This window comes from Pleurodeles waltl, chromosome 3_1 (assembly GCF_031143425.1).
Source record: "Pleurodeles waltl isolate 20211129_DDA chromosome 3_1, aPleWal1.hap1.20221129, whole genome shotgun sequence".
NCBI lineage: Eukaryota > Metazoa > Chordata > Amphibia > Caudata > Salamandridae > Pleurodeles > Pleurodeles waltl.
The window spans coordinates 148,572,170-148,586,778 of NC_090440.1; the positions used below are offsets into that span (position 1 = coordinate 148,572,170).

At 40.1% G+C, this 14,609-nt stretch overlaps 1 protein-coding gene across 2 annotated transcripts in view; it reads right to left on the reverse strand.

The window, feature by feature from the left end:
* Nucleotides 1-365: 365 nt before the first annotated feature.
* KIF3A (kinesin family member 3A) overlaps nt 366-14,609 on the reverse strand; it is a 224,141-nt gene continuing 209,897 nt past the window's right edge. The window contains exon 17 of one of the 2 annotated variants that reach the window (XM_069221976.1): nt 366-6,906. In XM_069221976.1, the coding sequence (XP_069078077.1) occupies nt 6,858-6,906 (49 nt within the window). In that variant the 3' untranslated portion in view covers nt 366-6,857. Of the gene's footprint in view, nt 7,038-14,609 lie in introns of both variants that reach the window. The other variant, XM_069221977.1, reaches the window with a different exon arrangement.

Below are 14,609 nucleotides of genomic sequence, written 5' to 3' on the forward strand. Positions count from 1 at the left end.
CAAATTTATGAGGAATCCCATCTCGACACAGAAAAGAAAAAAGTAAGTGTGTGAAAGTGTGTGTGTGTGTAAAAAGAAGCATATGATATCCTATAGAGTATCATATCAGCTATCCACAACGGCGACTTTGAACCGCTGCTGTCCACAAAATTTTAATCATCACTAATCGGTACTGGTTGTGAAGGATCTCTAACTCTACGGAAATGAGTGAGCCCCTCTGGTTCTTCCAATCTATTTTGAGCAGGTGAACTTTAGTTTTTCTATATAATTGGGGCTTTTTTTTATTCAAATAAATGCACATCTGAACACAGAAGAGGAAAAGTACAACATGCATATATAGCTAGTAATGACGCAGAAAACGTTTTATTTAAGCATTTTTTATTGCCTCATGTACATGGATAACAATACTGTTAAGTTAAAAACCAATCTAAATTCAATTTATATATACAAATGCAATGAATTCAGAGAAAAGCATTTCTCTAAACAAGTTAATAAATAGGAAGCAAATTATACATCTACTAATTTGTGTATATACAGAGAGCGTGAGCAAATATCACATACTCCAGAAAATGTAAAATGTATAAATGGTTAAGTAATTGAAAGGCACTAGTAGGAGCTGGTTTCCCATTCTCCAACACCTCAGGTACATTCTGCAATGGAATCCGTCGTTTTTCATTGTACCCATCAATTACAGTAACATGAGTGTGAGGGAAATCCTGGGTATTTGATGTAAGCATTGTCAGGTAGCCAGGTGACCAACAAATAAATATGGAAGGACTGACTTCTTCAGAACTGCAGCTCTGTAAAATTTTACAGGGACAAAAGCATTCTGACATTTTTTCCAAAGCAGTAAAAAGATGAGAAGATCAAAACTAGGGCAATTAGCAAGTAGAAAGCGAAGTTTCATCGTAGCTGCACTGATGTACAACACAGATCAAATTACTGACAACCCCTTGGTTCTGTCAACATTTATGCAAATCTATTAAACCACATTAGCTTAAAAGTCTACTCAAAAAGGCAACTCAATTAGATATTGAGGCAAGTAAAACAAAACTACAACTTTTCATGCAGAAAGTCACCATACACACAGATACTCAATTTTAATTTTTGTAATGCTTTGGTCGTGGCTACAATTCTGGCTTCCCTTACACCAGATCTAAAAGGAAAATAGAGTGATATGCTCATGAAACAGACAGAACGCTACGAAGTGCCCTCATTAAGGTCCACTCATATAAAGCAGAGGAAACCGTAGATGTTCAATAAATACGTATCTTTTCCCGCCATGTTCAGTATTTGCTTTTTAATAACCTAACAAATCAGATTTAATGAAATTTGCAGAGACCTTGTTTGCTGGGTAAATATGTTACATGCACTTGAAGACTCACTGAGGAAACAAACTGCTGAAGGAGTCTTCTATCCTCAAAATGTATAGATTGCTAGAAGTGCTCTCTTGATACATAAACCGAAGACATTATTTGTAGCTGGGTCTCAGTATCATTACAAAGCCAACACATGGCTGGCTGTGCACATCAGTGGCACCAAAGGTAGTCTACCTAGTAGTGTATTATGATATATACATATAACCGTAAAGGCTGATTTCTCAATGTTTTAAGATACTTCCCACCAGTGCGTGCCCCTAGAATCATGCATACTTATTAAGAGATTCCAAAAGAGAAGTAGTGACCAATATAAACTACAGTTCAAGTATTTTACTTGACACATTACCTTATACTTGTTAGCGCAGATATTCCTGTCCATCATTACACACATATTAATGTTAGACAGACTAGGAAATGTATTTAACATAACATCTTTAACAATACATTTAAGTACTCACACTTGGCTCATCAAGCAAAATTTTGTAAGCTCCAGAGTTCTGAATGTCACGAAAATTATATCTATTTTTAAGATTGTAGTTCTATCACAGCATGCAAAGTGTTAATGTCCTAACTTCATTAAATTATTAAGATATACTACTATGTCATTCTCAATGTGTCTCAACAGTAGTAATGCAAATAAAGAATATGGTATACAATAATATGACCTTACTTCAAAGTGTTACAGTATACTAATTTAAAGTAGCAACTTATAAAAGATAGATCCATGTAAGCTTAACAGTCCTTTATTATTATAGGACACAATGACTAACGTTACCTAGTTCAAATTTCACTAGTGTAATGAGAGAAGAAAGAGGAGCATACACATAAGCACCTTGTTGTTTGCTCAAAAAATACATGCTATTAAGCAAGCTTCCAATAATATGTTTAGTGTATTTGGCTTAAAGATTCAAGAAAAAAGATCAAACAGCCAGTGCACAAAATAGGACATCTAATGTAATAGTTTCTATTGAACATACTCTGTAACTGGCTCCAAGAGAGGGTCTCTTTCTCAACAGAATGTTTGGCAATGTATCGGAAAAGACTCATTTTTTGCAGTAATGTTTCTATATAAACCTTGATCGCAGTTTTGGGAAAAAGTTGCCCTGAACACTTTGTGAAACCTTTCAAATGTGACAAACTGTGACAATGCATATAATTCAGACAATCCTAACCAGAAGATGTTTGCATGCTGTAGTATACATTTCTCCTAGCCACATTTGCAACCCTGTTAATTCTTTACTTACTGAAATATGCCTCACACAAGGATTTGTATTCAGCCACCACAGATACCAAGGACTACTCATTTATTTTCGCTCCATATTCCCTTTTCTATTATCAATTCTTACCTTTTCCCTTGTCACTTCTATTCCACTCTGACATTTCCTCCTTTTCTGAGCCTCTCCAGAAGATTGTTCCCATCTGAATACACACTTACTAAGTTTACATTGTAACTTTAAAGCACTGACAAACCTGCTTAACCATATATACAACTTCCTACTATTACGGTCCTTCTCCGTGCCCTCTATCAACCTCCTCTTGCTCCATCCACCCCTTGGGAACTGAGCACTACTTCAGACTCATCCTTTGCAATGACATTCCACATTTGCTTCACTGCCTGTGAATGTCAATACCTAATTGTACAGGCAGAACTCTTCTTAAATTTTCAGTCACACAAACGTCGGTCCTTCCCTTACTCTTCTCTAGAATGGTCCTCTATTCTCCTTGGCGAACCATTCAGCACTGTGTACATCCCTACAGTCATTTTTAACCATGCAGTGAATCTGCTCTTTACATTTTCCCCATTGTACCTAGTGCTCAAACAACCGTCTTTCCTTCAGCTGTTTCAAGTTTTATTTTCTAGAACTCTACTCACTGAATTGCCTTTCCTTGCATCTTTCTTAATATCACTATATAATTAATAATGTTCACGAACTTCCTCTCATGTCACTTCCAGTTGCCCCTTCAGCACCTGGTCCTAAATCTTTATTTCTGTTCAGTCATTCCCATTCTCATCACTTTTTCTCAGGTCTGTACTTGTACATTTTACCACACTTTAATTTATATTTCTCCTCGATTTTGACAAATTACTCATAACTTTGTTTTACATGAATGAAATAAAATAAGATATACCTTTGACATATACATCAACGGGGTTGCCAATCCACCATAGAACTACAAACATGTTTGCCACTAATAAGGTGAGTAAAGGCCGCCTCACCCTCTAATAAAGGAGTCTTGCGGTGTACAGATGTAAATATATGCTAAGACAAGAGCATCATTTTTGGGATGCAAGCGCACAAGCAGCAAATCTGGGGGATAAAGAAGAGCCAGACTTAGAAGCTTGAACATGCAGTGCTCACCAACCAGAAGGTGAAGCTGGTGCCAATTAAATGGCAGTACTGGATTGTTAACTACTCGTAGCAAGATTAACAAAGAATGGTACTCTTATAGCCCGTCACTTTTTCTGGAACGGTGGAGAAGCTAAGAAGCCACCTATGATCAGCTGCCAGGGAATGGAGTAGCAAGAAGCAAAGCCTCGATAAAAAGTAAGGCACATCTCCCTATTTTAATGTTTACCACTTACAGTTTCATATTTTCTATCCTCGCCACTAATGAGAAGTCAAAGGAATTTAGTATATTTTTGGTCGTGTATAGACGAGTCCGATATTTTCCATAGAAAGTATGCTCAAGAGGGCTGGAAATAAAGAGTACATAAGGCTGAGTAACAGCTGCAGGTGTTAAATAAATGTTACAATGTTCTCCTATGATAAACGACTGCTTTGGGGGTAATAAAAAGCATGAACTGTAGCCTAACTTGAATTAATTTCTCTGAAATGTTGTCTACTGAGTCATAAATGTAACGTCCATTTGTAAGTAAGATTATTAGAGAAGAAGTCAAGTATGTGGACCTAAACATGCAGGCATGTAAAAAAGGCCCAAGAACTTGGCTAGTAAGTTTATGGTTTGTGGCCTTTCCACCCAGAAAGATATACAATATAATGCCTTCCTCAAAATGTCCCACACGTGTGAGAATGCTATGAAATGGTGAGTTAACAACAGGGAGATCAGTGTACCAAATAGCCAGAAAGAAATGATCACCTGTAGGGATCTCCACAAATGTTTAACATGTCTATTCTCTCTTCAAGAGAAAAGAACAAACCCACGAGAGGGATCATTCCAGAGAAGTGGTCCTACTTCTAGACTGCAAGAGATGCTGGGGGACTGGGTGCAGTGTGTTCAAGCCCCTGCATAGGTTAATGCTGGTCCCGGTATCGTGGCATCAGTGTTGGCAGAGCATTGAGAAACTTGATGACAACCACTGACCACTGCTCTTTAGTGACCTATGTCTAAGTAGATTCCACAGTTTGATACTTCAAAGGAAGTCATGGGTTAAAAAAATGTCAACATGAGAAATGCATTAATGAAGCTGATTCCCTAGTTCTTTCCTTGGGCTTCAGCAACAACCTAGCTGACTACTGATTGGTAAACCGTGACTAGTACCCAAACAGCAAAATGAAATGATTATGTGAAAAGACCAGCTAAGGCGATAAAGTTAGCAGTTGTTACTAGAACCATTAAAAAGTCTTCTTGCTATGTTTGATAAAAACAATGATTAGTTCAAAGGTAAATAAAATAATATTGCAAAAAAATAATCTTTGGTCGTGCCTTAGAGCTTCCATTTTTATAGCATGTAAAAATCAGGATAGGAGGACTCACCATTAATTTCAACGGTTTATCTGTTTGCTACAAGACGCCAGGCAAACACAATGTTGTGCTTCATAACAGGCATCTAAGGGAAGTCCCATAAATTGCCTTAATTTCTCCAGGCATAAAAAACTGCATGATGAATAAAGATAAAAAGCTCCAAAACAAAAAAAACAGACAGGCCAAAAACGTGAAGGGGTTTTGACAAAAAGGAAGGTCTGTAAACAAAATATTCATAGCTAGTGACAATTTTCAACTTTTTTTTTTAAATCGAATTAGTTTTAGAAATCCGAAAAATCTTTTTTTTATTTTACATACTGTGCTGTCACATTTCAGTTGGTGTGTCAGTTGTTCTAAGCACACCGTTCTATATGGAACGCAAAATATTATTATGCAATCGAAGAACCAGGCATTTATCCGACTAGCCAAACTTTGACATTGGGCCCAAAAGCCGCAAGGTTCATTTTCAGTTCATGGGATAGCTGCTTTCAAGTAGGATAACATAATATGTGTAATAAATACTATAGCAGTCCCACAATGTCATTGACATTTAAATAATGTTGGCGTGACCAAGGTAAGTGCTGAGCATACTTTCACATTAAAATTAAATTAAATATGTGCTACATGTGTGTGAATGAGAAGACAGTGGCATATTCAAATAGCACACACTGGATGTACATCACGCACTTTCTCGAACTATACATACATGTGTTAAACGACAGACGGCAACAAATTCTTGGAATGTTTTGCAGCAATCATCTGAATTCCCCGGAGCAACGAGGCTATCCCTGCAATCGTTATGAGCGATTGCTTTGTGAGTTCCTCGGCTAGTACAATCCAGTAGGAGTTTCAATCACGAAAACAAATACAAATAATTTCCAGTGAAATTCATTACAGGTACATTTTCCTTATGCATATTCATTATGGTCAACTTGAAAACTGGACTGAACTTTGCTATGCAAGGGGTTGAAGAGCCTCGCCCTCGTCAAACTAACTTTCAAGTTACACAGCAACAGGAGACTGAATATTTATGTTGGTTTCTATCTTGAAAATAGACCAGATCTGTGCTCTAGTTTCTGAAGTTGTGTACTATTTCTTACTTAACACAGACGCTACCGATGGTGTACTCTGCTGCTAAAGCAAGGGGTGCTGTTGTTTTTACTTCCCCGCTTAATACACACAGTAGTAAAGTGAAACAGGACGATATAATAAATACACTCCTCCGTTTTAAAATATAGGACAGTATGCCAAATGCGCAATACATGTTTACACAAAGAGGTCAGTAAACGTAATTCACTCAATAAAGCGCTGAGCTAAATTCTATAGCTGTTAATGTTGCCTCAATTTGACTAAACGATATCATTGCAATTACCCTTCTTTCGTTATATACTCATGGATAAAGCGACTACGTAGTCCAAGGTCCAGCCTCGTGATCATTAGTAACACACAGCAAGCTGTGTGGAAACTGTAGGGTTAATGACAGTTATCTAGCGCCTAAACCAGACGAGCAATAGTAGTGCAGGAAGGAAAGCAATCATGCCCACTGGGCAAGACGGTTACTTAACAATAACATGTAAAACATTTTGTATAATTTAACAAAAAATAAAAGTCAAAAAGAGAAGCCTGCACTTAAACGAAAGGTAACCGTGGAAGTGTGAGCAATGCCCTACTAGTTATCTTGAGTAACCACTGCAAAATGTTCTAGTATAAGCTGAACACGGTAGCCGGGCCAGACACCAGACGTTCTTTTGTCTTCCTGTGATGCTATAAAATTCACTGAAGGAGAGAGTCGATGACGGCGTCTGGTTTGGATGACCGCTTCCTGTTTGAACGGAAAAGGAGAGCGTTGAGAAACAGTGTAACCATGATGTCATCTCCTTTCATAAAAGGCATGTACTGAAAACTGGAATGTCTCTTTAAAGAGGGCGGGGGAGATGTCGCCTTGAGATCAGTCTGCACCTTAAAGACAAAAGCACTTTTCAGCTTTTATTCAACCAGAAGTGGACTGCCAGGTTGAAAACGGCCTATATCCTTCCCTAGCTAATTCACACATTCAAAACCAACCCCTCTCCAAAAAGGTATACAACTTTAAAAACGGATCACCACATACACCTTAATTAAAGACGAGTGTAAAGTAAAGAATGGTAATAATTTTAACCAAATTTTTAGGATAGGTAGTGGCAAACCCAGTACATATGGCCTTGGGAAGCTACTGTCATGGTTGACGTTTTTAAATTTTTATATTGCAAACGTGCTACAAAAACAACAACAAAAGAAAGCATGCCACCGTTGAAACGTGGCGTCACGTTTGCAATAAAAATGTATGATTACGATGAAAAAAAAAAAACATTGCGTACAATATGGGTAGCTCCTAGCAGGCAAGTTATAGAAACCTGTAGGCACAAATAAAAACCTTTAGTTTTAATGCACATCATAGTAAAATGCAATCCTTATTGGAGCTAAGAAAAGGTACTTCTGCACCTGAATTATTTCGACCTGAGGGCAACAAGGACGGTGAAAAAAACAACAGATTAAATAATGTAACGAAAAAACACCAGCAAAGTAACCTATTGGCTACCAGCCTGTCAATGAAGTACATGAGCATAAATGATAAGGGATAACAGTAACAGCAAAGCAGCCGCGAAGCAATGGGCTAGCCGACTGCTCTTTCCTGTTGTGGCATTTGAAAAGGTCAAGAGACAAAGAGGGCAGGCCCAAAGATAGATAGATATATATATATATATATATATTTTTTTTTCTAGTGTTGGGCTCGGCGTGTTACAAGTCGTTTTTCTTCGAAGAAGTCTTTTTGGAGTCACGGGATCCAGTGACTCCTCCTCTCGGTCATACTGCGCATGGGCATCGACACCGCTGTTAGACTGTTTTCCCGCAAAAGGGTGTAGGAAGGAGTGACAGAGTGTAGTAATATAAATGTTGTATAGAAATAGTAAGTAAAAATAGATGTCCATGCAAATGTAAATGTATATACATATGTACAAATTATAAAAACTGCAACAACTACAGGCTTCCAGGGAGGAGGAAGGGCGCATGTGAATCTGCACCGTAACATGCCACGAACAAATGTACACTGTGTAAGTGACATTTTCCGTTCAATGGCATGTGTAGTTGCAGATACACATGTTGTGCATAGACTACAAAGCAGTAATCCTCCCGAAAGCGGTGGTCAGCCTGTAGGAGTTGAAGTTGTTTGAAATAATGTTCTTAATACTGCCTGTCCTACTGTGGCTTGTTATGTTGCTAGCACATCTACACAGTAATGTTTAGTAAAGGTATGAGGTGTAGACCAAGTGGCTGCTTTACAAATGTCTGTCATTGGTATATTACGTAAAAAGGCCATTGTTGCTCCTTTCTTTCTAGTGGAGTGTGCCCTTGGTGTAATGGGTACGTCTCTTTTAGCTTTGAGGTAACAGGTCTGAATGCATTTGACTATCCATCTGGCTATGCCCTGTTTGGATATAGGGTTACCAGCATGGGTTTTTTGGAAAGCAACGAATAATTGCTTAGTTTTAAGAAATTATTTTGTCCTGTCTATGTAGTACATTAGCGCTCTTTTAATGTCTAATGTATGCAGTGCTCTTTCTGCTACTGAGTCTGGTTGAGGGAAGAAGACTGGGAGCTCTACTGTTTGGTTTAGATGAAATGGTGAAATGACTTTTGGTAAAAATTTTGGATTTGTGCGGAGAACCACCTTATGTTTGTGTATTTGTATAAAAGGTTCTTCTATAGTTAACTCCGGTATTTCGCTAACTCTTCGTAGTGAAGTGATGGCTATTAGAAAAGCCACCTTCCAAGTTAAGAATTGGATTTGGCAAGCATGCATGGGTTCAAAAGGTGGGCCCATGAGTCATGTAAGTACAATATTAAGATTCCACGAGGGTACTGGTGGGATTCTTGGAGGTATGATACTTTTTAGTCCTTCCATAGGGGCTTTAATAACTGGGATTCTAAAAAGTGACTTTGTATGTTTAATCTGCAGGTAAGCAGAGATTGCGGTAAGATGAATTTTGATGGAAGAAAAAGTGAGATTTGCTTTTTGTAGGTAAGGTAAATAACTCACAATGTTTTGTATGGAGGCCACTAACGGTGTGATTTAGTTTGCTTGGCAGTAGAAAACAAACCTTTTCCATTTATTAGCATAACAATGCCTTGTTGTCGGTTTTCTTGCCTGTTTAATGACTTCCATACACTCATTTCAAAGGTTTAGATATCCAAATTCTAAGACTTCAGGAGCCAGATTGCTAGGTTGAGCGATGCTGGATTGGGGTGTCTGATCTGTTGTTTGTGTTGTGTTAACAGATCTGGTCTGTTTGGGAGTTTGATGTGAGGTACTACTGAGAAGTCCAACAGTGTGGTGTACCACGGTTGGCGAGCCCACGTTGGTGCTATAAGTATTAGTTTGAGTTTGTTTTGACTCAGTTTGTTGACTAGGAAAGGAATGAGTGGGAGAGGGGGAAAAGCGTAAGCAAATATCCCTGACCAACTGATCCATAGAGCATTGCCCTTGGGCTGAGGGTGTGGGTACCTGGATGCGAAGTTTCGGCATTTTGCGTTTTGTTTTGTTGCAAACAGATCTATGTCTGGTGTCCCCCAGCGGTAGAAGTAATCTTGTAGAATCTGGGTATGTATTTCCCACTTGTGAGTTTGCTGGTGATCTCGACTGAGATTGTCGGCTAACTGATTGTGAATGCCTGGTATATATTGTGCTATCAAGCGAATGTTGTTGTGAATTGGCCAATGCCAAATGTTTTGTGCTAGGATGCACATTTGTGACAAGTGTCCCCCCCCCGTTTGTTTAAATAGTACATTGTTGTCATATTGTCTGTTTTGACAAGAATGTGTTTGTGGACTAGAAGGGGTTGAAAAGCTTTTAGTGCTAGAAAGACTGCTAGTAGTTCTAAGAGATTTATGTGAAATAGTTTTTGTTGATTGTCCCACTGACCTTGTATACTGTCATTGTTGAGGTGTGCTCCCCACCCAATCATGGAAGCGTCTGTTGTGATAATGGTGTGAGGCACTGGGTCTTGAAATGGCCGCCCTTTGTTTAAATTTACAGGGTTCCACCATTGAAGCGAAGAGTGTGTTTGGCGGTCTATCAACACTAGATCTTGAAGTTGACCCTGTGTCCATTGTTTTGCTAGGCACTGTTGTAAGGGCCGCATGTGTAGCCATGCGTTTGGGACAATAGCGATGCATGAGGACATCATGCCTAGTTGTTTCATTACGAACCTGGCCGTGTATTGTTGGTTTGGTTGTATGCTTGACCTTATATTTTGAAACGATTGAACTCTTTGTGGACTTGGAGTGGCAATTGCTTTTTGCATGTTGAGTGTGGCTCCCAAGTGTTGTATTTGGGATGGTTGCAAGTGAGATTTTTGGTAATTTATAGAAAACCCTAGTTTGTGTAGAGTATCTATTACATATTGCGTATGACTTTGACACCGGTGTTGAGTGTTGGCTTTTATTAGCCAATCGTCTAGATACAGGAATACGTGCATGCGATGTCTCCTTATATGAGCTGCTACTACAGCTAGGCATTTTTTGAATACTCTGGGTGCTGTTGTTATCCTGAAGGGCAATACTTTGAATTGGTAATGGTTGCCCTGTATTACAAATCTGAGGTACTTCCTGTGAGATGGATGAATGGGTATGTGGAAATACGCATCCTTTAGATCCAGTGTTGCCATGTATTCTCCGTGTTTTAGTAAGGGAACTACATCTTGTAGTGTGACCATGTGGAAATGATCTGATTTGATGAAGAGATTTAACATCCTGAGATCTAGAATTGGTCTTAGTGTTTTGTCTTTTTTGGGAATAAGGAAATATAGGGAGTAAACCCCTGTTCTTATTTGATGGTGGGGTACTAGTTCTATGGCTTGTTTTGTTGGTAGTGCTTGAACCTCTATTTTTAGTAGGTCTAGATTATGTGCTGACAGTTTGTGCGTCCTTGGGGGAACATCTGGAGGGAATTGTGTGAACTCTATGCAGTAACCATGTTGGATAATTGATAGAACCCATGTGTCCGTGGTAATGTCTGACCAATTTTTGTGGTATTTTGTTAATCTTCCCCCCACTGGTGATGTGTGTTGGGGAAGTGTGACATTGAAGTTACTGCTTGTTACTAGGGGTCTGCTTGGCAGGCTGAAATTTTCCCCTTGCTCTTGGGTACTGTCCCCTGTATGAACCATGAAACCCTCCTCTCTGGTACTGAGACTAGTAAATGGGTTTTGTCTGGGAGGTGGATGGCTCTGAGGGTTGCTGTCTAAACCCTCCCCTAAACTGTGGCTTCCTAAATGTTCCCCTATACTGCGAAGAGTAGAGCGCGCCCATGGCTTTGGCCGTGTCTATGTCCTTCTTCATTTTCTCTATCGCAGTGTCCACCTCTGGCCCAAATAGTTGTTGTTGATTGAACAGCATATTTAATACCGCCTGCTGTATTTCTGGCTTAAAACCAGAACTTCGTAGCCATGCATGCCTGCTGATGGTAACTGCTGTATTGACAGTCCGTGCTGCTGTATCGGCAGAGTCCAGGGCAGAACGGATTTGGTTGTTGGAGATGGCCTGTCCCTCCTCCACCACCTGTTGAGCCCGTTTTTGATGTTCCTTTGGTAAATGTTGGATAATATCCTGCATTTCGTCCCAATGTGCTCTGTCGTAACGGGCGAGGAGGGCTTGTGAATTGGCGATACGCCGCTGGATGGCCGCTTGCGACGCCACTCTTTCCTGCTGCGTCAAATTTACGGCTTTCTTTATCAGGGTGTGGCACATCCCCTGACGATTGAGAATTTGCCCGCTTTCTTGTGGCTCCCACTACAACAGAGTCCGGAGGGAGCTGCTGTGTAATAAACACAGGGTCTGATGGGGGAGGTTTATACTTTTTCTCTACCCTCGGTGTAATAGCCCTTCCTTTGACCGGTTCCTGAAAGACCTGTTGTGCATGCTTAAGCATGCCTGGTAACATTGGCAGGCTTTGATATGAAGCATGCGTGGATGCCAGTGTGTTAAAAAGAAAGTCATCCTCCACTGGTTCTGAGTGCATAGTGACATTATGGAATGTCGCTGCCCTAGCCAGTACTTGCGTGTAGGATGTGCAATCCTCTGGTGGAGAAGGCATTGAAGGATAAAACTCAGAACTGTTGTCTGAAACTGGTGGGTCGTATAGGTCCCAGGGGTCTGCATCGTCCTGCGTCAGCACAGTATGTGTGGGTGACTGTGGCATTAGTGTGCCAACTGGTGGCCTTGTCCGTTGTGGCGAGTGAGGTGGCGACATTTGTGGTGAGAAATGTGGGAGTGGTGACCTTTCTCTAACAACCTTTGCTTTTGGTTGCTCAGTTTCAGTCTCACGAAAAGCCAATTTTCTTTTAAACTTGAGCGGAGGGATGGTTTGAATTTTTCCTGTGTCCTTTTGGATTTGTAGCCTTGGTTGAGTTTGGTCAAGCTCTTCCAAATCCAGCTCCTGCTCAAACCCATGTTCTTTTGTATAAGAAGTCTTTCTCGGCTCCGAAGCCGTTTTTTTCGGTACCGAAACACCCATGGATACGGTCGGTCTCGGCTCCGAGAGGCTCTTTCGAGGCTTGTTCGATTCGACCAATCGATGTCGACTCTTTTGGATGCCGGTTTCTCGACCCGAGTCGGGAGACTTCAGCACGATCTTGCCCTTTTTCGGTGCCGAAGATGTTATTTGGTCCCCGCTTTTCTTGTGGGTCGAGCCATGGCCTTCCGGCAGTGGTGTCCCCGAGGCTTTCTGTTTCTTCACCTGACTTTGGGGCTGGGTCGGGGGAGTGTTACAAGTTGTTTTTCTTCGAAGAAGTCTTTTTGGAGTCACAGGATCGAGTGACTCCTTTTCTCTTGGTTCCATTGCGCATGGGCATCGACTCCATTGTTAGATTGTTTTCCCGCAGAGGGTGAAGAAAGGAGTGGTAGAGTATAGAAATATAAAGAGATGTCCATGCAAATGTAAATTTATATACAAATGTACAAATGTAAATCTTAGACTACAGGCTTCCGGGGAGGAGGGAGGGTGCAGGTGAATCTGCGGCACTACATGCCACGAATAGATATACACTGGGTAAGTGACATTTTCCGTTCGATGGCATGTGTAGCTGCAGATACACATGCTATGCATAGACTACAAAGCAGTTAGTCCTCCCAAAAAAGCGATGGCTAGCCTGTAGGAGCTGAAGATGTTTCGAATAATGTTTTTAAGACAGCCAGGCCTACAGAGGCTTGTTCCTGTGAGAACACATCTACACAGTAGTGTTTTGTAAATACATGAGGGGTTGACCATGTTGCTGCTTTACATATGTCAACCATTGGAATGTTTCCTAAAAAAGCCATTGTTGCACCTTTTTTTTGTGGAATGTGCTTTAGGAGTGATCAAGAGTTGCATTTTTGCTTTGATGTAACACGCTTGTGTACATCTAACAATCCATCTTGCTAATCCTTGTTTCATTTTGATATACATACCTGTATGTGGTTGTTATAAAGCAACAAAGAGTTGCTTTGTTTTCCTAAAATCTATAGTTCTGTCTATGTAGTACATAAGAGCTATTTTGAGATCTAGGGTATGGAGAGCTCCCTTTGCTACAGAATCTGGCTGTGGAAAGAAGACTGGCAATTCCACTGTTTGATTGATGTGAAAAGGAGATACTACTTTTGGTAGAAATTTTTGATTTGTTCGTAGTACAACCTTATGTTTGTGCACTTGGAAAAAAGGCTCTTCAAGAGTGAATGCTTGTATTTCACCAACTCTTCCTAAAGAAGTAATAGCTACAAGGAAGACTACCGTCCATGTTAAAAATTGAATTTAGCACGCATGCATGGGTTCACAAGGTGGTCCCATGAGTCTGGTAAGTACAATATTTAAATTCCATGAAGGAACGGGTGGTGTTCTGGGTGGAATAATGCGTGTTAATCCTTCCATGAAGGCTTTGATAACTGGAACTCCGAATAGAGAAGTATGTTGAATAGTTTCTAAGTATGCAGATATTGCCATAAGGTGTATTTTAATGGATGAATAAGCCAAGTTTGATTTTTGTAAATTAAGCAAATCGCATACAATACCTTGTATAGATGCTGTAAGTGGCTGTATGGTTTTAGATTGACAGTAGTAGACAAATCTTTTCCACTTATTTGCGTAGCACTGTCTAGTAGTAGGTTTTTGTCCTTGTTTAATTACTTCCACACATTCTGATGGAAGATTTAAATAACCAAATACTAAGATTTCAGGAGCCAAATCACTAGATTGAGAGCATTGGGGGTTGGATGCCTTATTTGACCTTTGTTTTATGTTAAAAAATGTGGTCTGTTTCGGAGTTTGGAGTGAGGTTCTACAGATAGGTCTAATAGTGTTGTGTACCAAGGTAGGGGTGCCCATGTTGGTGCTAAGAATACGTTTTACGTAAGTTGTTGACTAGAAATGGAAGGAGTGGGAGAGGGGGAAAAGCGTAAGCAAATCTCCCTGACCAATTGATCCATAGAGCATTGCCCTTAGATAGGGGATATGGG